Source organism: Oreochromis niloticus, unplaced genomic scaffold (assembly GCF_001858045.2).
Source record: "Oreochromis niloticus isolate F11D_XX unplaced genomic scaffold, O_niloticus_UMD_NMBU tig00003453_pilon, whole genome shotgun sequence".
In the NCBI taxonomy this organism is placed as follows: Eukaryota; Metazoa; Chordata; class Actinopteri; order Cichliformes; family Cichlidae; genus Oreochromis; species Oreochromis niloticus.
In genome coordinates this window covers 20,281-43,415 of record NW_020327868.1, presented here as the reverse complement: position 1 = coordinate 43,415, position 23,135 = coordinate 20,281, and the positions used below count along the sequence as shown (strand labels likewise).

At 37.9% G+C, this 23,135-nt stretch overlaps 1 protein-coding gene and 1 long non-coding RNA gene across 3 annotated transcripts; one reads left to right on the top strand and one right to left on the bottom strand.

Moving 5' to 3' along the window:
* Positions 1 to 11,883: 11,883 nt before the first annotated feature.
* Positions 11,884 to 20,423, bottom strand: LOC109200888 (low affinity immunoglobulin gamma Fc region receptor II-like). 2 transcript variants are annotated; one of them, XM_025904688.1, is made up of 5 exons: positions 20,302 to 20,423; positions 19,914 to 19,946; positions 15,137 to 15,403; positions 13,412 to 13,693; positions 11,884 to 12,182 (listed from the first exon to the last, which is right to left on the bottom strand). In XM_025904688.1, the coding sequence occupies exons 1-5, from the start codon at positions 20,336 to 20,338 to the stop codon at positions 12,001 to 12,003; spliced, it is 801 nt and encodes a 266-aa protein (XP_025760473.1). In that variant the 5' UTR covers positions 20,339 to 20,423; the 3' UTR covers positions 11,884 to 12,000. The 2 variants fall into 2 exon arrangements, with proteins under 2 accessions (XP_025760473.1, XP_025760474.1); XM_025904689.1 differs by lacking the exons at positions 11,884 to 12,182; positions 13,412 to 13,693; positions 15,137 to 15,403 and adding an exon at positions 15,774 to 16,258.
* Positions 20,424 to 20,748: 325 nt separating this feature from the next.
* On the top strand, positions 20,749 to 22,042 carry LOC109200889 (uncharacterized). The gene is made up of 3 exons (XR_002060943.2): positions 20,749 to 21,020; positions 21,122 to 21,153; positions 21,685 to 22,042. It is a non-coding gene; the product is annotated as an uncharacterized LOC109200889 (long non-coding RNA).
* The last annotated feature ends 1,093 nt before the right edge of the window (positions 22,043 to 23,135 follow it).

Below are 23,135 nucleotides of genomic sequence, written 5' to 3'. Positions count from 1 at the left end.
AATATTACTCTTTCTGGATCACAAAACAAACTTTTGAGATATTTTCAGGCGAGAATGTTGCTGTGTAAACTTCAAACATCTGCTCGATTTATTAAGACGTCACATATTTGCAACAGTGCTCTAACGTTTTCAGAGATGCCTGTTACCCACCAGCTGACCGGCTGGTCAAGGCTCCCGGCACATCGTTTTTTGTAGCTCATTCCCAGTCAATATTTTAAACTCCGCCACTCTGCGTTCTTCCGCCACTGCCTCGTTTGAGTTTTGGATGAAATGCATTCTGGGATATTTGCCTGGGTTTAGCTACAGCAGCTAGTGAGCTGATTGGAGACCAAAACAGCCAATCAGAATTTTTTGCATCCAAGTCTGTGATTGGTTGGTTTTGTGGCACAAATATAAAAGCAGGGGTAGAAATGTTGAGAGCGCAAGCAACACATTGCAAGCAGGTCCGCGATCCAAGCAAGAGCAAATGCAAAAACTGAGCGAGAAGGGCTGCTGTTGTGTGTGTATATGGACAATTGCAAAATTATGGATATGGATAATTGCAAACACTGAAATGAAGCAGCAATAAATCTTTGTTCATTCAAATTTAGCTTATCTTCGCTCAAAATAAATTTCTCTTCCAAATGCAACACTTGCACTTGCAAAAATCTTTTATACGTGCGCTTAAAATAGTGGCACAAAAATAACGACATAGCTTACATGTGAGGTTTTAACTAACTCACCATTTGAAACACTTTTTATGGTTTATTCGATTTGCACTGAAATGTATTTTTGTCGTTGGTATATTGGTATTGGCCAGTAGGGATGGGTACCGATATGGGTTCTGACAAAAAAATTAAAATATTTACGTTTAAGCACCGGCAGGTTTCAAAAGTAAAGGTTTGGCACCGGATAAAACCTAAATGATACTCATCCCTATTGGCCAGCAAGAACTGTATAGATGATATCTAAAGAAAAAATATAACACTTAGAGGAATTTGATTTTACTCTTTTTTTAATTCAGACAAATGAGATACAGGGAAAATTAGTCGTAGCAGGGCCTTTTTTAGCCAATTTCTGGGGGTGCTGAAGCAAAATTTCCTTTTCCTTTTTTTTTTTTAACAATATTTGCTGTTTGTTTGACACACTACTAAAAATATAAAAACCATACAGTACTTGGTTGAGACGTAACATTTTAACAACAAAAGTATAGATACCCCCCCTCTCCCAAAATGGTTTGTTCCAGCTCGCCTCTCCCCTACTCTGACTCTAGCGCCCTTTCTGCCAAACTGATGGTGGCTGAGACGCAGCGGAGCGGAGGTGTGAGTGTCTGGCTTAAAACAGGACATATTAGCTGCATTTAACCATCAGTTACTCTTTATATAGTTAGGTAGGAGTCAGGCCATGTTTCTTTTTAGCTGAAAAACATTACACCAGGTAACCTGCAGTGTTGAAAACGTGTTTTCCGACGATGTTTGCTACCCTACAATCCGTCCTACTCTGTAGTAAATTCAGCGACATTTGACCGTCCTGCTGCTCCCATTTAAATGTATACAGCCTATTTAAAATCTAAAACTTAAAATTGTCTGTAGCCTGCTGTTGTTACCACTGTACTGTTTGAAATGGATACTAACTAGCTAACTGACTGAATGCCCATTAACCTTATAACTCCTGTTGTGGGTGCGTGCGCGTGCGTGTGCGTGTGTGTGTACAGAGAGACAGCCAGGTTCATAATGGATATTAGGACGTTTTCAACAAAAAAAGGAGCCACATTCAGGTACAAGTGTAAAATCAAATGATCCATCAATAAAGGATAATGTTGGATCAGTGTTTCAATATTTATATCTTTTATTAGATGTTCATGTGGTTTGGTTATTTGCCTTTTGGTTGAAAGTACACTGAGAGAGGACTTCTTGTTAGGGATCTTAATAGTATTTTTTTTCATCTAATTGAATCTATTTGTGTATGATTGTCAGTCCAAAGAGGGAGAGAGGAAAGAGGGGAACATGAGGAGAAAGTACAAGGTCAGGAAGAACCAGGTGAGAAAACAGACAGGGAACAGTGACAGGCAAAACAGAAACTGTTAAACTGACAAAGAGAAAAAAACTAATTTTACTCATACAGTCTGGAAGTTGTGTTCTCCTGATATTAAAGCTGTTATACAGAATCTGCAAAACAAACTGTGTTGAAACATTTTTTGAACATAACATTATCATTGATTGGGGAGATTAAAATTAATGATATATTTTTATGTGGTTCAGCCACAACTCTACTAAAACCTCAGGTAATAATAGATTGGGCCAACTTTTGGACCATCTAGTTGAGTGACTGCCGCAGTACGTACATCACATTTGTGCACTATCAGAAAGTGCCAAACGGAGCCCTGGTGGAGTGAGGAGCTGTAAAGAGAAGCAGATGCTCTGTTTATATTCTAAAGATGTTTTAAGCTTATTTCAAAGATTCTGTACAGCAGCTTTAAATGTTTTCCACAAGCACACATACACTTATCAGTGTTTCTTAAACTTTTTACAGTGTGTACCACCTGAGAAAAATGTCAAGCTCTCCCAAGTATCACTATGAAAGCATGAAACTCATAAATCTTACAACACAATATTAGTATTAGTAAATTAGTCAAATTAATATCTGCAGTAAAGATTTCTTTCATACATTGTGTGCATTGTACCACAGGCAAAGTTGCCTCCATATTTTGTACATTTCAAGGACTCTTCTGTTTTTGGAGTGTATTTTTATGTGTCTATATTATATTAAACATACACATTAAAAGTGAATCTCTGTCCAAAGAATGCAGTCAGTTTTCTTTTTACTCACTGTAAGCATCATTCATTATTCTCCCAGTAATTAAGGTTAGAAATTTGCAGACTTGCACAGAGATGGTAAAATTATTATGATGAAAACGGAGACGAAGCTAACAGACGACGAGGACAAGGAAGCACCAAGGAGACAGTCAGAGAGAACTCGAAAATAGCGAGCTAACTTCCTTCTAACTTCTAACTTCGTTAAATTTAATACATTTTGTTTTCATCAATGCCTGGATGTTAAACGTAATTGTTACACCTGGTAAAGCAGTAACACTGATCATTTTATTAAAGATGATACAATTCAGACAGTTTTTAACTCTCAGTGATGCTGCAGGGTTCGTTTGACTTTGGGACCTGAAGTGGACGGAGGTTTGGAACCAGATTATTCTGCGAGGCTCCTGACTACGGCAGTAATGCTCCGACAATCCACCAAGCAATGCGGCTTCGTAGCTTACCATTTTTTGACAGATTTTTGAGCGCTGTGGACCACATAAAATCGGTTCGAGGTCAGTAAGCACAGCCAGAATTCATATATAAGGTGCACTGTTGATTTTTGAGAAAATTAAAAGGATTTTAAGTGTGTAAAATACAGTATACAGAAGAAAATAATATATCGCGATATATTTAACGTTACCACACATGCTTCAAATTATACCATGATATGGATTTTTGCCCATATCGCCCAGTCCTAACCTGAATTAACAGACCAGCGTGTTCTGACAAACCATCCTACTTTGACAAACCATCCTACCGTAAGTAGTTTATGCACATTTCTGCTGTCACAGAGTAATTCCAGCACAAATTTAAGTTGGTATGACGGTTTGCCACTTAACTTTGCCCATCAGAGTATGCTTGTAGCTCATAATTATAAAGCCAGGACGGTTTGCCACTTCATTTTACCCGTTAAAGTATGTTTCCAGCTCATATTCACAAAGGCAGGATGGTTCGCCACATAATTTCGTGTTGTGCGCATGTGCAGAAACAGGGATGGTAGGATGGTTTGTCAGGTAGGATGGATTCCCAGAACACCGCGTCCAATAAAATGAGTCCATATTGTCGTCTGCAGTTCATAGTTCATTAAGTGAAAAACATGCAGTGTGTGTTGTTCATGAGACCAGACTCTTTAACTCAAACCTGAAACCTCTAAGATTCATTTCAATAATGGACAACATGTACGGCTCAAATTGTGGTCATAAGTATTTTGTACTTGTAAATCAAATGAATATTTGTGAACTGAGTTTGGTTTTGTAACTTTGTAAATCAAAATATGTGAAAATTGTGTGTTTGTGCATCTACAGATGAGAATGTGTGTGTGTGTGTGTGTGTGTGTGTGTGTGTGTGTGTGTAAAAAAGATTTGTTTGTAAAAAAATATTTACACGACTTACAATTTTTTTTTGTTAAGGTCTGCTTACTGATACAAAGCAAAAACTATTTGTGATTTTATACTACACACAGTAATTTTGACCTGATTTTTCTTCCTTTCAGCTGATTGGTTAATGTCATATCAATCACAAATGTAACAATCCAATCAGAAAACAGATGGTTTGGCTGCTTGGGGTGCTTTACTGAGCTTCAGGTCCTGGAAGGCTAATACAGTTTAGTGATGTGCGATACCACTGATTTCCTTTCCGATCTGATACCAAGTAAAATTCAGGGTGGTATCGACGATACTGATCCGATACTGATAGTTTGTACAAAAACTTAATGTTTCATTGTATTTCATAATACAATATTTAATTGTATAATGTAATTGTAATAATATAGCTTCATAATGATTACAGGACATCAGACTACTTGTACTTATTGCTTAATATTGCAGAATAATCACATAGAAATAAATAAAACTTGAAGTTGTGCTATTTGAACATGTTGCTGCCTGAAGCACTAAAGGACTCCGCGAGAGACGTCTGTCTGGCCCTAGCAGCACCTGTCCCTCTCCTCCTCTTCAGTTTGCCTCAACATACGCTCTTAATATTCTGTGATATGATTTACTCTGAAGTTTTTGACGAGGTTAGTGGTGTTACCACAAAACCTCACTGTCTTGCCACATGTATCAAAAACCGCATCTTAGCTTTTTCTCGAGGTAAAATACATCCACACGACTCCATTTACGAACAGCCATTGTTGTGAGTGCACACGCCAGAGGCTGCATCACATTTATACAGCCGTATTTTGCATATGACTATGAAAGGCGTAAGAGGAAGTAGTTCCTCCCAATTTAGACGATCCGAATGATATAGTTTGTTTCCACTGTGTTCATTTTAATGATAAACTACAAATTTACTCCAAAGTACTAAAATATCGATATTTTAATATGAGAATCGATTTTAGAACATAAATTCCTGGTATCGGAAGAATCGATATTTCAATATTGATCCGCACACCACTAATAAAGTTTGAAGCTGGAGGATCTCCTTATAAATATCCCATACAAGCTAGGTCCATTAACTTTCAGTAGCTGTTGAAAGGATAAAGTTGTGGTATGTCAGTGGTTAGAAATACCATTATTATTTTAGGATTAGTTTAACACAAAGTCAGTGCTGACCCGGGATTATTGCTGTGAGTCACAGTGCGCAGCATAAAGGCCCGTTCACATGCTGCTAATGCTAAATGCTAACTAAAAGCAAAGGATCCAGAATTTGTTGTGCTGCCACTGAGCTCTACCTGTACTAAATGCTCCTTGTAGTTTCTATCTCTGACTTTATGTCCTCTACTAGAGTTTGTGGTGTTTTATCTTTAATTGTTTAATAAAAACATGTATCACTAATTCATAACGAAGAAAGCTTTGTAACTCTCCCCACTAGTAAAGACTGTCATTTCCACAGCACTGCTTTCCCCCCGAGGTCCACAGCGCTGTTGAAAAGGCTCTGGAGGTCCCCATGTAAGCACGTAAACCTGTGACACAAACATCACCAAACTGGGACAAACACAGACTGTTTTCCTGTTCTGTAGAGCTGCACAGCAGAGAAGTTACTCTGATATGTTTTTTATCTTCACTGTGAGTAAAAAGTTATTTTTCACGTTTTTTTTGGTGTCAAACTGAAACCAAAATATTTTAGTGAGCAGCACAAAAGAATCAGCTACAAATCTGCAAGAAAGTGAGAGTTTCCACTTATTTTAACAAAACGAATTATCTGTACAGAACATCTTCAACTTACATGATACAGTCAGTCCAATAATTTTACTCCAATATGTTAACAAATAGTCCCTTCTGCCCCGGCAGCTGTACAATCCACTGTCAGACTCAGTAACTGTGATGATTCTGTATTCACTGGATGTTGGAGATGTGTTTAACTTCACTGTATGATTAATGTATGTTGTTATAATTAAATTAAAACACTGTTTTATGCTACTTTGGATACAAGATTAAAAACAAAACCTGTAGTGTTGTTGAAATACAAAGTATTTTGTTGTGTTTTTGGATGAAACATTGTGCAGTATAAATTAAAATGTGTGAAATATGTCCAACTTACTTATTACCGTCAATGGCGTGCTATCACTCCACTCTGTCCAGGTAGAGCTTCTTCTGCCCCGACACCTGTATCCTCCACCATGAGACTCAGTAACACTGCTGATTGTATATACACTGGATGTGTCATGTATGTTTTTCTGGCCTCGTCTCCATTCATACGTCCACTGAGCTCCTTCACCTTCCTGAATCTCACATCTCACAGTGACTGTGGTACCTCTGTATATCACACCGCTGTATATCTGAGTCCAGGATGGCTGCAGGGTCACAGTGGGCTTAGGAGGATCTGTTCAAATAAAAAATATCACATCATCAGACTTCTAGAAATATAAAATGATCATTAAAGCTTTCCTGGTTTTATTGCTCTTGTTAGTAGTAATCACATTTTTTTTTTTTATCCCAGTGACAATTTGACTGAAAATCAACAATAAAAAGGTTAATTAAAAAAAATCAGATTAAACCTGGTAATTTGCTGATCAACAGTGTTGACAATCCACATTGCTGGGATTGCATCTTTCAACATGTTTGTGGGTAGATTTGGATGCACCAGGTGTAAGTGCAGCCACTCAGCCTTTACTCAATGTGATCATGGAAGCAGGTGCAGATGTGTGTCACAAGTTGATCTGGCTGTAGGCTGTGGCACTCGGCCAGAGGTGGCGCTGGTTGATTCGAGTCCGTGTTAGTGCAAACAAAGTAAACTGCACGCTTTAGTTGTGCAGCAAAAACGCTGAAACCGGAGAAATAAAACGTGCGAGGGGGACGATAACGACGACAAGAGTCTCCCGATCGTTCACTCTTGCTGTCCTGTGACCAACACCGGCGTGGTGTTAATTGTTTGCTGTTTTCGCGATCACGTCGCGCATAAGGATATCACCAGGTAAACTCGCGACATTTTTAAACATTTTGTTGTTCAACAGCATCAAGACTGACGGAGTGTGTTTGAGATAACCTCACAAGTGTCACAGATGACACATTTGGTGGTTTTTTTGCTGGTTTGTCGGTAGCAGCTCCTGAAACGCAAGTCTGCCACACATCTGTTCGACCAACGCCAGTTGATCTAAACGCCAGTTGATCTGGAACACCGGCTCGTTGCAGAGAAACAAGCACAGGGCTCTCACTGATTTAGCGTTATGGTGAATTATATATTTTCATGTACTTTATGTTTTTTCGTAGTTTTGTGTCATATTTTGAAAGAAATATTTACGTGTTACCATAGCGATCAGAGAGCATCAAGGAGAGAGAGGATCTCTCAATGTTGTTGGCGCATTTCAGGAGGACGCTGCTAATAAAGTTACACAAGTACACAGTGAATTCATGTTTATTATTAAATTTACAAAACACCACAGTTTTTGTCTCGGTCGTATCATTTTAATTTGATGTATTTATCCGTGACACCTTAAAGGCCGGTCCGTGAAAATACTGTCTGACATTATCCGGTCCGTAGCGCAAGAAAGATTGCGATAAAGGACGCTGCTGTCCAGTACAGAATGCGTTCAGCTTGTCAAATTTACACAAATCTTTGATCGCTAGCAGTGTGACTCTGAATTTCACAGGTTTGTGGCCAACTTTTATTTCTACAGTCCATTCATCTGTTCGTGTCTGTGTTTTTGCATTTACAGCCCCAATGAACAGACTTGCCTGCTGATCCGTGGCTTCATCGGCGACAGTGTGCACTTTTCTCGATCTACACATTCTGGCAAAGTGATTCTTTTTCCCGCAGTTCTTGCACTGTTTGCCATAAGCAGGGCATTGGCGTGATGCATGCTTAGTTCCACATCGTTTGCAATTAAACGTGCTTGCTTGGTCTTTGTCGTTCGGTTTCATCTTACCTTGTCTGTCTTTTTTGCATGTCTGCTTATGTCTCACTGCATCTACGTCTTTACTTTCATGTGCAGAGACTTGAGCATTGTGATCCTCCTCATGCATTTGTTTGATTTGAGCTTTAGTGGTTTCAGCTGCAACGCAAAGCTGAATTACTTTTTCGAGAGTAATGTCATCTTCTCTTAACAGCCTTTCTCTCATTGCATCCGATTAATTCCACACACTACGCGATCTCTGATGAGGGATTCTTGCATTTGGACCACTCAGCTTTAGCTCCGTGATGTACTGGCTAATTGGCATATCCTCTTGCACACACGTGAAAAACTTGTACCTTTCATAGGTTATGTTCTTCTTTGGGTTACAGCATTCCTCAAATTTCTCCATTATTTTCGTCAGCTTATGCTCATCACCATTTTCCGCAAACGTGAAGGTATTGTACACTTCAACCGCCTCCTCTCCAGCAACGTGAAGAAATAGTGAAGACTGTACCTTGGGTGGCTTGCTAGCACCTCCTGTAGCCGCGAGATACAGCTCGAACCGTTGCCGAAACCGTCTCCAATTTTCCGAGAGGTTCCCCTGCAGCAAATCAAGTCCTTCCATGTGTGCGACACTCTTGTATAGCCTTATCAGTTCGCTTCTGACACCATGTTACGATATTAGTTCAGGGAGCAGACATGACACCGTCTTAGGTTTTAGCCATCACTTTTTTATTATATCTCCACACCACCCTCCGGTGGCTTCACCATGAACTGCACCTTAAACAACAACTGTTCACTCATATCATGACAAAATGTTCATGCCTGTCTGAGAAAAGTGAATAAGTGTCTAGTGATGGGTTTTACAGCCTTAAAACATCTATAATAATTGTCAAAAATAAAGTTGGCTACTTCGCGGATTTCACCTGTCGTGGATTATTTTTATAATTTGACTCCTGACATAAACGAGGCAACACTGTATTTTCTTGTTCCCCAGTCAGTCGTGTCCAGGGTTGGTATCGTCACTGATTTCTAGAAGTCGATTCGATTTGAATCGGGGAAATTTTGCCTCAGACAGTCAGAAATATTATAATTCTGATCACTTATCAGTACATATCCATATTTTTATATCTATAAAAACAAAGCTGACACTTGTGAGACTTTATCAAAGGTGTGAGCATCACAGAAGGTGCCTGCTCTCATTTACAGTTTTAGCTGGTTGGTGGTTGTTGAAATCTTGTGAGATTTAACCTGAGATTCTGGCGTTTCGGACAAAATACATTTATATTTAAAAATCGATTCAGGATTTTAATGAATCAATATCACGTTAATCAAGCTAGAATTGATTTAAATCGGGAAATAGATCATCAAAACCCACCCTAGTCGTGTCTTTTGTCTCTCTGGTCTCTGTGCTCCGTGTTCCCTTTGTTCAGTATCCGTGTCTGTGTTATACTTGCTGTTTTACTTTGACGGTCGCTTGTCCTTTGTCAGTGTTTCCAGTTTTGCTTCACCCTGGTCTCGACTGTTCGAAACTTGCAAACTTGCAAAATGAAACTAAAAACTGCAGTTTTTAGTTTCATTTTGTTTTTGCAAGTTTTTCTCTTTTCGTGAAAATTCTACCGCTGCAATAAAGCAGCCTTTTAAGTTCATTCCTCTGATGATTGTTTTGCGTTTGTGTCCTACATCCTCCCTGCCACACAGCCGTATCATAACAGTTTCACTGTGAGTGATTGCTGTGGATTTTATGTAAAACTTTAAAACTTCTTTTACTCTACTTTTGATACTAAAATAAGAACAAAGCCGCAGTAATCTAGGCAGGGGCGCCGTAAGAGGAAGAAAAGTGATGACGAGTCTAAGAGCCTGTGACTGACAGGGGCCCAGGAAAGAACAGGTAACTATTTTTAATGAAAATTATTCAACTATCACCACAAAATAATGTTTGCTTCACACGGTACTTTTAAATGTTTATGTTTCATAGTGTTAGTTTTGTTTTTTTGAACAAAGAAGAAAATCTGCCTCTCCCTTCCTATTTCATGATTTGGTTTGGTCCAGGTGCAGCTGATGCTGAGGCTGGAGCAGCACCTCTGCAGGACAAAGAGACTGTAGGATGGGTCTGTTAGAAGTAAGGGCTGTTTTTCAAAAAGAAAAGTGAGACAGGTGGAAATTAAACTCAGAGGAAGTCTGCATGAAAAGCTTTCCTACTATTAGCCAACTTACTTCTCTTCTAACAGAAAACAATGTGTTTGTGTGTTTTTTAGCCAACATGCAGTTAGTGGGTGCAGTCAGACCCTTTGTACGTATGTATGTTAAATCACTTATCTGCTGACCTGCTGGCAAGACAAACAGATCAAACCTCTGGCTCAGGCTGAGCTGTCCCACTGCCTCTCCCCACACCCACACTCCTGGAATTGAACCAGCCCACTGATATCTGAAGGAGGAGGTGAGTCTTTTATGTCAAATGTGTCTAGTTGAGGGAGGCCCCTTGGGAAATGTATTTTTTTTTCTACACACTATTTATTTGGTAATCAAAGAGTAATTTGAAGGGCAGACTTTGCCAAAGTTCAGGCAAAACAATCACAAAGGCCCAGTCTTAGTCTTAGCCTGTGTTTTAGTCTGCTTCTAGGAACAATTAGGAGCAACTTATCAGCTGACCTTAGAGTTCTGTTTGGAGTTTGTTTATTTAAACGATCAGAGAGCTCTGAGGGAGTGAATCCATTCAGAGGCTTAAAAACAAGCAATTAAACAATCATTAGAGCCTGGCTGCTACCAAAATAAAGCATATCACACTAGCCTGGATGAAATAAATGCATGAATTACTCTCTCAAAGTGAGCAGATGACAAAACACCTTCATTTTTGCAAAGGCCCTCAGGAGGCAGAGTCTGGCTTTTATAACAGAACTTATTTATTTCTCAAATGAGAAACTGTCATCAAAGATCACCTGCAGAGTTTTTACAAAGGGAGTTCTGAACTTTTTCAGAGGAACAAGGTTACACTTAAGAGCAAAACGAGGTTCAGAAGGTTCAAATAATACAATCTGTTTTTTGATCGTTTACATTCCAAAAATTTATTGCCAACCATGATTTTATGTCATCACAGCAGTCTAGAAAAACTTTTAAATAGACTGTAAAACTCCTTTCTACCTGGTGTCATATGGTGGAAGGGTGGTTTTTAGGAGTTTGATGGGCAGCAAACATAAAAATTAAAATCCCCAAGAGTTAGAATGCAGTCAAATCTTTATATGATTCCAAGTAAAAGGGTGGAAATAAAATCCTTGTTTAACTTGAGGGGATGATAAACAAGCACAGGAGGAGACAGATCCACCATAAATAATTATAGTTCAGAGCTGCCATAAATATCAGCAGTGAGGTGTTGGCATATAAAAGGGTTAAAATAGATGCAAGACCTCTGCTGTAACCAGGTTCCTGCAGGAAGCTGCCTGTGACTGTTGCAGGTGGTGAGAGCTTTCAGTCATTGAAGAATTAAAACCTTTTTAGTTCCACCAGGTCTCAGCACAGAGACATATTTTAATTGGCTTTACTTTGTTTAAAAATGTATATCCAAAGAATTATTTAGGTTATATTTGCCACTATTTAATAGCATAATTACAAACAGTAATTTAAGCAGTAAAGATGTCTTCTGCACCATTTTATAGATAAGAATTTAAATTTCAATCATTAAAAATACAAAAATGTAATAAATAGTTTGTGCACATGTCATGTGTCTTGTGCACAATTTAAAAAGAAATGAAAAATAAAACAGTATCTAATCATCATATTTATCCATGTCTGCACAGTGTTATATTTTTAGGATCGGCATGGTTTGCAATATTAACGTGGTCTCTGTGGTTCCTCTGAATCCAGGTGTGAGGACATAAGACATGTAAAATAGTGTCTTTGTCTTTAAATGATGAAACATTTTTTATTATTCTTTTTGAATTATTTCCTAAAAAGATAAATATATGACTGCTTTTGTCTTGTGACAAGGAGACAAAACTGTATTTTTCTTTCACTTCTGAATTTTTGTTGTTGTTGTCTTGAAATCTTCCAGCAGAGATCAGCTGGTGGCAGCATGTGTTCAGGAGATTCAATGACAACGTTACAGTTTTGTCTGAGTGTAGCTGGAGGACATTAGCTGACATTTAGTTTGAACCTCACACAGACAGTCATTAAGAGAAATCATCATAGGTCACATGGTCTAAGTGCAAGTACTGCGTATGTGTGTCATTAGCATGAACATGAAAAGATGCAGCATGTGTCTCAATTATATGTCCAAGAAGAAGCATAAATGAGACTGAGCCCCTTCTAGTGTACACAGCAGTAGATTTGCCACCATTTGTTTTCTACAACATTTGATATAAATTATTTTTTAGCAGCGTCTTCATGCTGAGACTTTGTAAAATAATCATAAATGTAAACGTGTGACAGGAAACAGTTAAAAACATTAAGCAGGCTGGGCCCAGCAAAATGTATAACTTATAAAAACCTTATGAAGCAGGTCTTTAAGAAATTGTGTTCTGACGTTTAACAAAACCATTATTTGTCATTCATTTAAAATTAATAAATAAATTCATGTCATGAACATCAGTTAGTGGAATCAATCTAAGTGTAACCTCTATCAAATCAAATCAAATCACCTTTATTGTCACCTCACATGTGCAGGTACACTGGTACAGTACATGCAAGTGAAATTCTTGTGTGCAAGCTTCACAAGCAACAGAGTTGTGCAAAATACAATAACGTGCAACAAGCAAAATATAAAAATGGTTAATCTAAAAAGTAATAAATATATGTACCATATATAAAGGTATATACATTACTGAATGTGTATACTAAATATGTTTTTCTACGTGTGTGTGTGTGTGTGTGTGTGTGAGTGAGTGTGTATATACATGTTTTACAAATGAAATAGAGTAAACAATAAAATAAGATATATAAAATATAAAAATGAGAAAGGCTAATGTAGCAGACCAGTCTCTAATAAAATGAGGCCAAATTACAGTCAAACCTGAAACTTCAATGAATTAACTTCAATAATGCTAAAAACAAAGGAACTAACTGATCTCACTATCTGCACATGTGAAGCTACTGAGGTGAAGAAACTGAGAAAATTGCATTTGTATTTATTTTTTTCTTCATACTAACAAAATCTTTTTCATTCTTCAGATGTTTCATTTTGAGTGATAACTGTTTATTTCTATAAGTACAATAAAACCTTTTTTACTACTTTTGATAATAAACAAAAAAGCCTTCAGTGTCGTTGAAAGACAAATTTTTTTTGTCTTTTTTAATAAAACATTCTGGAATATAAATTAAAACACATAGTGTGAGTGAAATATCTCCAACTTACGTTTTACATTCAGTGTGATGATATTACTCCACTCTGTCCAGGAAGAGCTTCTTGTGCCCCGGCAGCTGTATCCTCCAGCATCAGACTCAGTAGCTCTGCTGATTGTGTATTCTCTGGATGTTGGAGGTGTGTTTAACTTGGCTGGACTCCATTCATACGTCCACTGAGCTCCTTTACCTCCATAAATCTCACATCTGACAGTGACTGTCTCACCGCTGTTTATCTCACTGCTGTATATCTGAGGCCAGTTGTGTTGCAGGAACACAGTTGGCTTAGGAGGAGCTGTTCAAATAAAAATATAATAATAATATATCATTAGCCTCATAATTTGATTTGTAAATCAACAATAAAAAGTTTTGTTTTGATTAAATAAATCAAACCAGGTAATTTTCTGATCTTTTTATTCCACTATGTACGTACGTGCAGTAGTTCTACATCTTTCCATTTACATATTTATACATTCATGAACATATAATCCTTGAGTTGTCAGTTAACTGCTGTTTCCTGCTATGAGTAAACATACCCGCAGTTAAAGAAAGGTTAACGTGGTCTCTGCTAAAATGAGGCCAAATTGTAGTCAAATTATAACTTTGAGGAATTAGAAAAAAGAAAAATGCTAAAACAAAAGAACTGCATCATGACACTGAGCTGCAGTGATGAAAACTCCACATGTGCAACAACTGAGGTGAAGAAAACTGGGATCATTACATTTGTTTTTCATTTTTTATTAAACTTTCTGAATACCACAGTCAGTTATTACTGTATATTTTTATAATTACATTAAAAGCTGTTGTACGCTACTTTTGATACTAAACTACAACAAAACCTAAAGTGTTGTTAAAAGACAATATTTGTTTGTCTTTTTGGATAAAACATGCAAAATAAATTAAAATGAATTAAATAAAATATATCATTAGCAGAATTATAGAAAATCATCATTGAAACTGTCCTGTTTTTATTGCTCTTGTTAATGATAATTATCATTTTTAATCATTTTTATTTGAAAAATTAAAAAAAGTAATTTGATGATATTTAGAATCAGCAGAGTGAATGAAAACAATCAATAACCCTGAGTTTTCTGTTTCTGTCTCACTTTGTGTCTTCTGTGTGTTTTGGTCTTAATGTTGTTTTTATAAATCTGTGGAATAATCAAAACATCTATTCTGTATAGAAACGTTTTGTTCTGTGGCTGATTGTGACTCAGAGAAAATAGATGTCTTTTCATGTTGGGTCTCTGCCTTCTAGAGAGGACATGACAGTAATACAGCTGAGTTTCTTTTATTCCTGAATTTGTTTTGCTATTGTCTGAAATGTTCCAGCAGAGAAGCAGCTGATGGCAGCATCTGTTCAGCATCTGTTCAGCATCTGTTCAGCATCTGTTCAGCATCTGTTCAGCCAAAGTGTTTCAACAACAACATTTAAAGTTTTGTCTGAGTTTATTTGGAGGACAGTAGCTCACATTCAGTTTTAAAACAGTGATGCAAACTCTGCATTTGCAGCCAAAGACATAAAGAAATTGGGAAAGTTAATTATTTCATGTGAAAAAATTTTATTTTTTTTATTCCAGATGTTTCACTGTGAGTGATTACTGAATGGTATTATAATGGCATTAAACACTGTTGTACAAAGCTTTAGACACTAAACTAAAAAAAGAAACACACAGTACTGTTGAAGTTATTTTGTTTTGTTTTTGAAATTAAAATGAGAGAAATATGTTCAACTTACATAATACAGTCAATGTGATGACATTACTCGACTCGGTCCAGGTAAAACCTTCTGTGCCCCGGCAGCTGTATTCTCCAGTATCAGACTGAGTAGCGCTGATGATTCTGTATTCACTGGATGTTTCACGTATGATTACCTGGCCTCGTCTCCATTCATACGTCCACTGAGCTCCTTCACCTCCCTGAATCTCACATCTGACAGTGACTGTCTCACCGCTGTATATCTGAGTCCAGGATGGTTGCAGGAACACAGTGAGCTTAGGAGGAGCTGTTCAAATTAAAATATATCAATAGCAGACTGATAGTTTTGACTTGAAAATCAACAACACATTTAAAAAAATAAATTAAACCAGGTAATTTAATGATCTTTATATTTCACTATTTGCTTTTTTCTACATCTTTACATTTACATATTACACATTTATAAACATATAATCCATGAGTTGTCAGTTAGCTGTTGTTTGCTAACAATGCTGTTAAACCTCCAGTGATGGATTCAAAGCTGGAGGCTGCTCTGCTCTCATAAACTGATTATTAATTCATAAATGGTGAAATACAAAGTTTTCATGTGGCACCAAAGTCAAAACTAGACTGGCAAAGAAAAACTCAGAGTAAAGGTTCAGTAACCAGGAAAGGAGCACAAACTGTTTTTTAAATCACTCTAAAAATACAAAACAGCACCATGAACTCCTCTGTGTCTGTAAGTGATCTGAAGACTGAACAAAGGTGAAACGATGCACTGAGCCTAATAATTAATAATTTGACAGATTTAGTGGTTTAAGTGCTGGTGATTAGTGAATAGTGATTTCCTCTACAACTGGGAGAAGACCTTTTTCAATTCTCAAAGAATTTTTAAACTCATCAGTTTCCTGAATGACGACTGAATCGCTTTTAGTTGTGACTAAACTTGTGTTTCTTCTCCTTCCTCTGCAGGTGTAGATGCCTCCATCAGAGACAGAGGTTGCACTCTTAGAGCTAAAAGAGATGATCTTATTTTCAGATGAGGTTTTTCTGAGCTCATATTCTATGTCAACAGAATCCTTCACATCACAGGTCAGCGTCACACTGCCCCCTGCTGGTGTGGTTGTGCTGTCTGCTGTCAGAGTGGCCTTGAATTTAAGTTCTGTAAGTTAGAAAACTATAAGGCTATTATTGTGGTCCTTTTAGTGGAAGAAGGAAAAACCCACCACATCTGCCACACAGATGTTCCAGCTGCAGTTTTATTTCCTACTGCAACTGTGACTCAAATACAAGGTGAAGAGCAGGTGAGCCTGGCTGAGTAATACACCACCTGGTGGTTTGTTCTGAGTGTGACAGAAAGCCTGAGCCTGTGAGCCTGAGCTCAGGGTTAATGAACATGACTAACAGAAAACTCTCCAAACTCATCTGTGGATCTGTCACAGCAGACGTGCAGCAAAAGTCACAAGTAATAAAACAGATAACTGGAAAGCAGGTGAGCTGTAACTTCACCACATGTCTGGATTTTAAGTGCTTCAGGCAAAACTTTAAGACTTTCCAGCTGATAATATCTGTGCACACAGATGTTTTGACATATTTACAAACCTGATTACACACACAGAGATAATAAAATGCACACAAGAGTTTATATATGTACACATGACTTTGCTACAGTAAAATCTCCAAACTAAGCTACTATCATAGAAACACCAAATTTGAGAAAAAAGTATTTTGTGTCCATTCTTCCAGTAGAGTCCACAGACTTGTAAATATGTGTCTCTGTAACAATGAGTGGAGTGCAGAGGTGTGACCTCAAATGCAGGAAGCAAAATCATTTAAATAAAACTGAATTTTACTACCCAAATCGTCTAAAAATGAAAATACATGCAAAGAATCAAAACGTAAAACTAGAAATAAATAAACTGTCAATAGCAACAACTAAGAGATGAACACACATGAGTGTTCACAAAGACTGAGAAGACACAGCAGGACAATTTAAACATGAAAGAAACCAAACCTTCAAATTAAAGAGGAAATAATTTTTTAAAAAACTAAACAAAGACGAGGAAGAAGCACTCAGACTAAAATGATGAAAGACTCTTGTGTATGTGAAGCCTTTTTCATTTATGACTTTAACAACTTTAAGAGGTTTTTTTCAAGAGGACACTGAGGCAGACAGCACACCATGACACTATAAATAACAGAGTAAAAATTCATAATAAGACTGATTAAAGTCTTCAGGCAGGACTTTAACTGACTGACCTGTGGTTGAGTCTGTTTCCAGATTAGAGTTACCTGCATTTACCCTAAACTCATCACGCTGTGCTGTAATAAATTAGATTGATCCTCCAGTTCATCAGCATCTTGTGAATCATAACTGTGCTCTGTGAGGATGGACAGATAAATACTCATGAGAAGGAAATCAGTCAGTTTCAAGGCAACAAACTCTAGTAAATATAAAGTTTGTGTATCGGCTGAGTGAAACATCTGCTCACATGGTTGCACTCTTGATATGATCATTTTAATATTTTAACCAATAAATTCAGTGGAGTGTGAGCTGTATAATTTAAAATATTTTGTCCCTCAGGTTATTCCTGAAATATAGTTTGTTTCAAGTTTGTTATATGACGGGTCACATTTATTCATCCGCTTCTTCCTGGTCTGTCCATGTCAAAGTCCGCCATCTAGTGGTTAAATGGAGGAAGTGCCGAGTAATAATGGCTAGAGCGGGAAGGTGGTTGCTCCGTGTCTGTGATAGTTCTGCATCTGTTGCTCTTAAGAAGGGATAAAGTGTAAGTTTGGGCAGATGATGGATTGTTTCTACATATTAGTGCTCTGTCCTTCTTGTGGGTCTATGACGTTTGTTACATTACTACTGTAAGCTAACTGTTTGTGCTTTGTTTTGCCTGTTAGCATAAAACATGTCAGCATGTGGTACTCCCTACATTACTTGACAGGCTTTATCCATTTATTGTTAATAGGGTTGCCAACCGTCCCTTGAAAAACGGAATCGTCCCATATTTAGAAACAAAAGTACGCGTCCCGTATTGAGCTGAAAAGGGACGCACTTTGTCCCGTAATACAGTGAGAATCAAAAGTACTCTATAAATGTTAATGGAATTAACACTTTGTTTGAAAACATAATTCCCAGCCCCTCTCTTGCTCTGTGACCAATGCGCTGACAGCACACTTACGCACAAGTATGACAATTCAGATGACCACTTATCTCACTGGTCGAGGAAAGGTCGCTTGCGGAGAAAATACCGGAAGACAACAGATGACCACAACAAGAAGCAAGGCCAACAGGGAAACAAACGCCGACACTGCGATGCAAGTCTCGGACGACAGTACACCTTAGACCAGCAATGTTTGTTCCCCTCCGAGAAAGAAAAAAAAATGCTGCAAAAGTACTGGGAGGAATGGGAAAAGGAAAACACCTGGCTGGAAAAAGTGCGCGATTACACCTATAAAGCGCACTGCACTGTGTGCCGGCGCACTTTTTCCATAGGCCATGGTGGACTGACTGACATCAAGCAGCATGCTTCTTGTGGTGGGCACATGAAGAAAATGAGGGGCGTGAAAGCTTGGGGAACCCTTAACCAATTTGTTGTCCACCAGGCAGAAGCAGATATGGTATGTAAACATTGTTTTTTTAATAATTGTTTTTTAATATGGGCATGTGCAATGAATATAAGATAAGATAAGAAGAACTTTATTTATCCCGAGGGAAACTCTTTTGTCACACACACGCTCAGTGCAGCAAGAGAGACAGAGGAACAGAGTAATAAGATGTACAATATTTACAACAGAATACAAGTATACAGTAATATACAGTAGCATAGTGCAAAATATATCAACGCTATGTGGCCAGAAGTGTGACAATATGATTTATTTTGTGTAATAAACAACTGCAAGGATAGATGATTACAACAAATAGATGACTAATACATAAAAGTGATACATAGATGAATAATGATGATGAGTTATGATGCGTAATCATGGGAACAAGCGGGTTTACAAACGGGAGCAGCTGATTAGCATTAGAAAAGCTGAAATAATACCTCAACTGAAGCCAGTTGCACTAAATGCACTAAATGTGCACTGTTACAAGAATGTTTTTTGTGCTATTGTTTTCTATTAATTTATATAATTTTAAGTTAAGCAGGACAGAGTTCTTTTAAAGAAAGATTTACTTATATTCTCAAAAGTTAAGCATGACAGGCTTCTCATTAAGAAAGAGACCTATTTTATTGTGTTAATGTTGTCATTTTGCGCTAAAAAATAAATGACTAAATGATCATTTGTTTCCCATGTGTTCATATCACAAAGAATATGCATCTACTTAAATCAACTTCAAGTCAAATGGTTAATAAATAATTTAACACAGAAAAAAAACAAGAGCTAAAAAAATTCACCACACTGGGAAGGGTGAAGACAATCGGGTCGCCCGGCCCTGGCCACGAGATGTCCCTTATTTATTTTTCAGGGAGTTGGCAACCCTAATTGTTAATGTTATGATCTTGCATTGGTCATGTGACATCTGTGCATCTACACTGAGATTAAATGTACCTGCTCTGTTTTGTTGTTACAGTTTTACAGAATGAAAGTGGTACAAATGGTACATCAGTAAAAGCTCTGAAGAACGCCACAGTCTCCACATGGAGCGCTTACTGAAGCCATTTATGTTTAACTGCACAGGCTGAATAGAAGCATTGAGCCTGTGCAGAAGATAACATGTAAACACAGGGAGGATATTATTGAGCACATTATAGGAGATAACAGCTACATATATGAACATGAAGAAAATAATCATTTCGTACCTTCAGCATTTCCACAGATGACAGTACTGAGCACTAAAGTAATGAATAAAACCTCATCAGACATTATACAACTGACAAAATCAAAAACAATATAAAGGAAGACTTTTAAAGATACATTTCCAGATGAACAGTAATCACCAAATTTCTGTGCTTCTGTTTGTCAAACAGGCTCAAACATAATAACTCAAACTGTTGTAACACAGTGTGTAACTATAAGTGATGCAAAAAGCAGCAGTGTATCAAACATTTAAACACTTAAAGAATCACAAGTCTGCTTTGTTCCAGCTCTCAGGTAAACAGGTTAAAGCAGTGACACACTGTAATTCTCACAGATCAGAAACATTTTCATTAATCGCTGCCATTCAAACAATGTCAGACGTGTACTTACAGAAAAAGCCCATCATGCAGAGCAAAGAGTGCCCCATCGTCACATCCAGCCTGCTGCACTCTGATCCACAGATAATCAAACAGTTTTACTTTGCAGATAAAGAGAAGTTGTGTTTAACATAGACATGACAAGAGTTTTTCTACAGGCTCTTCTTCTGATTGGTCTCTCTGTGCTTCCTGCCCTTTCACACAAAACTCAAACAGCTCCTGTAGTAAAATGTCCTCGTGAGTGGATATCAGGTCCTTGTAGAGCAAAATTTAGTATTGTGGTCTAGACAAGCCAAAATGTGATGTCCACATATGTGGACGCCACCGGTTAAATCTTGAAAGCATGCTGAGAAAATGCACAAAGCATTGCAACAAACCACATGTTAAACTGTTCACTTATAACTGGACCAAACTTCCAGTTCCCCTTTACACTCACTGAGGTTTGATGACAAGAATAAGACAGCACCACATTCACACCAGAGTTTTTGAAGTGTTTTAGAGCAGTGGGTTGATGTGGATGGTTGTTTGTCCTTGTATATTATGTGCATGTGATCACAGCCCTGGGCCCTGTCCTCAGGCCTACGTCTTCCTTCTGCTCTCTTTCAGGTGCTGTTTGTTTTCTGTGTCGTTTCCTCTTTTTCCTTTTTTTGAATCTCTTTCCTTCTTCTAATTTCTTCTTCCTAATCTGGACCTCCCCACCTGTCAGCTCTGACACTGTTATAGTAAAGATGTGTAAGTTTTTTTTCTTTTACTTTATTACCTGCAAATAGTTAATGTAGCAGTTAAAGCACAGTTTCTATAATGAATTGTTCTTCCTCATTTTAACTCTGCAGGCTGATGAAGAAAACAACTAAAGATCATTGAGGTTTGTTTCAGTGCAGAGATGGTGCAGATACTGCAGCTCTGTGTGAACTTGCAGTTATACAAATAACAATGTTTACACAATATTTTCCATCATTCACGTCTTTTTGAGAAGTGATCCTTCCTGTCACAGTCTGATCTACAGGTCAGAGTTTAAACACTTCCTGCATATGTTCACGGTCTCAATCATTAAACTTTTACATCTTACTGACATGTTAATATTATAAAGTATTGTCCTCATCAGGGTATGAAGAGGACAATAAAGTGCAGTGTGCTTTAGGACCTTATGTTTGCTGGATACTGATGGCTTAAAATAAGACACTGCTACACACAAAACTGTTGGCTCAAACCACAGGCTGCATTTCCTCTTTTCTATGTGGCTGAGACGAAAATGAGGTCGTTCAGTGGATTAAAAATAAACCTGTGGCAGAACCGACAGTAACCACCAACAACCCTTCACACACATATCGGCACTGTAGCTATTCTGTATTGTCATTTTTGCGGTTTGATCTTAATGTCTTTAAATTTAATGCAGAAACAGATGTCATGGTCCTCCAGTCCTCTCTGACTTCCTGTCAGTGCTGTTGTTGTTCCTCTCTCTCTCTCCTGCTGTCCTCTCCACCTGGGTGGTGCACCACTCCGGGTTCCTGCCTTTGGCCAAAGCAACTGCTGCTCATCATCCTCATCCGATGCTTAAGGTGGTGGCTGAGCTGTAGTCTTTGCTGGATTGTTGTACTTACCTTAGTTACTGTAACCATGGTTCTCACACTATCTCTTGCTTCCTTTGTCGTGTTTCTGATTTGGATGTGTTTCCCTTCCCTGGATTCCCTGGAGCTCACTTTCCCTTCACCATTGTTTAAAGCACCTGGTGTCACTTCTGTAAATAAAGTCACTTATTATGAACATTCAGAGTCCAGCATTTGATGCTCAACATCTCATCAAGTTTTCAAGTTGTTGAGTTTGACTACACACTGTGTATTTGGACACATGTTGGCAGTGCTGCCTAAAACAGTGCAGTGTAATAACAGTAAACTGTGAAGCAACAGTTTATAAAAAGATCAAATTAATTTGGAGCAGAAATGAGTTCAGCTTATTTGTGCGGCTTTTACAACAGTTCTTGGTTCTCATGTGGCCTCTCAGGAAAATGAGTTACCAACCCTGTTTCAGAGGGTCTCTGTGCCACAGCAACGACCCAACGTCACACCTACACCATCGCTGACAAAAGGAACCAAATGATCTGTGAGGTGCAGAGCAGGTCTCCTACTTATTGGAAGGTCGATGGTCGATCCCTGTTTGCTCCAGTCTGCATGCCAAATAACCTCGAGCAAGATACTAACCGCACGTTGCTGTCAGATGCATCCATTGGAGTATGAATGTGGTGAATGTTAGTTACAGATGATCTCACACACCACCTCAACATAGTATAGTATAGCAGGTATGGGTTTATAGATTAGCTTGTAAGCCTTTGTATACACACACAAACAACAACAAAGTAAAAAATCAACAACATAATGTAGTGTTTGGGTTTTCTGAGGTCCCTCAGAGGTTCAGCAGTGCTGGGAATAGTGGGAGTGTTAATGGGAGGTGCTTGGGTAATAAAAGGCCATGCAGCAGGTGTAGTAGGCCTCTTTGTCTCAGTCTTAGTTTTAAAAACTTGTGTTAATGAAGTACCAGCTGACTTATTATAGTTTTTTAAGTTATAGTTTAATAAGAATGGAATCATTTTGGACCAATCAGCTTTACAGTCAGTTTGGCTCCTCACAACTCAGCTCTGAGCCTGAAGGACTGAAAAGAAACCATTTAAACTTTCATGGCTGCAGAAAAAGATTCAGTGACTTTGTGATTTTTTCCTTATTTTCCAACAAAGACCCAAAGTTCAAATGTGGCCTCAGACATTTTCACGTATCTCAACTCATTTTAGAGATGCTGACACAATGTGGACAAATGCTTTTGGGCAGGTTTGTGCATTACAAATGCTTTTATCAT

Bases quoted from the DNA above. Each gene is read 5' to 3' on its own strand.
- LOC109200888 (XM_025904688.1), bottom strand. From the start codon at position 20,338: ATGGGGCACTCTTTGCTCTGCATGATGGGCTTTTTCT. The intron at 15,404-19,913 runs GTACGAAATGAT...TAATTTGAACAG, and splicing joins CATCTGTGGAAATGCTGAAG to CTCCTCCTAAGCTCACTGTG. The intron at 12,183-13,411 runs GTAAGTTGGAGA...AATGTCCTCCAG, and splicing joins CATCACACTGAATGTAAAAC to CTACACTCAGACAAAACTGT.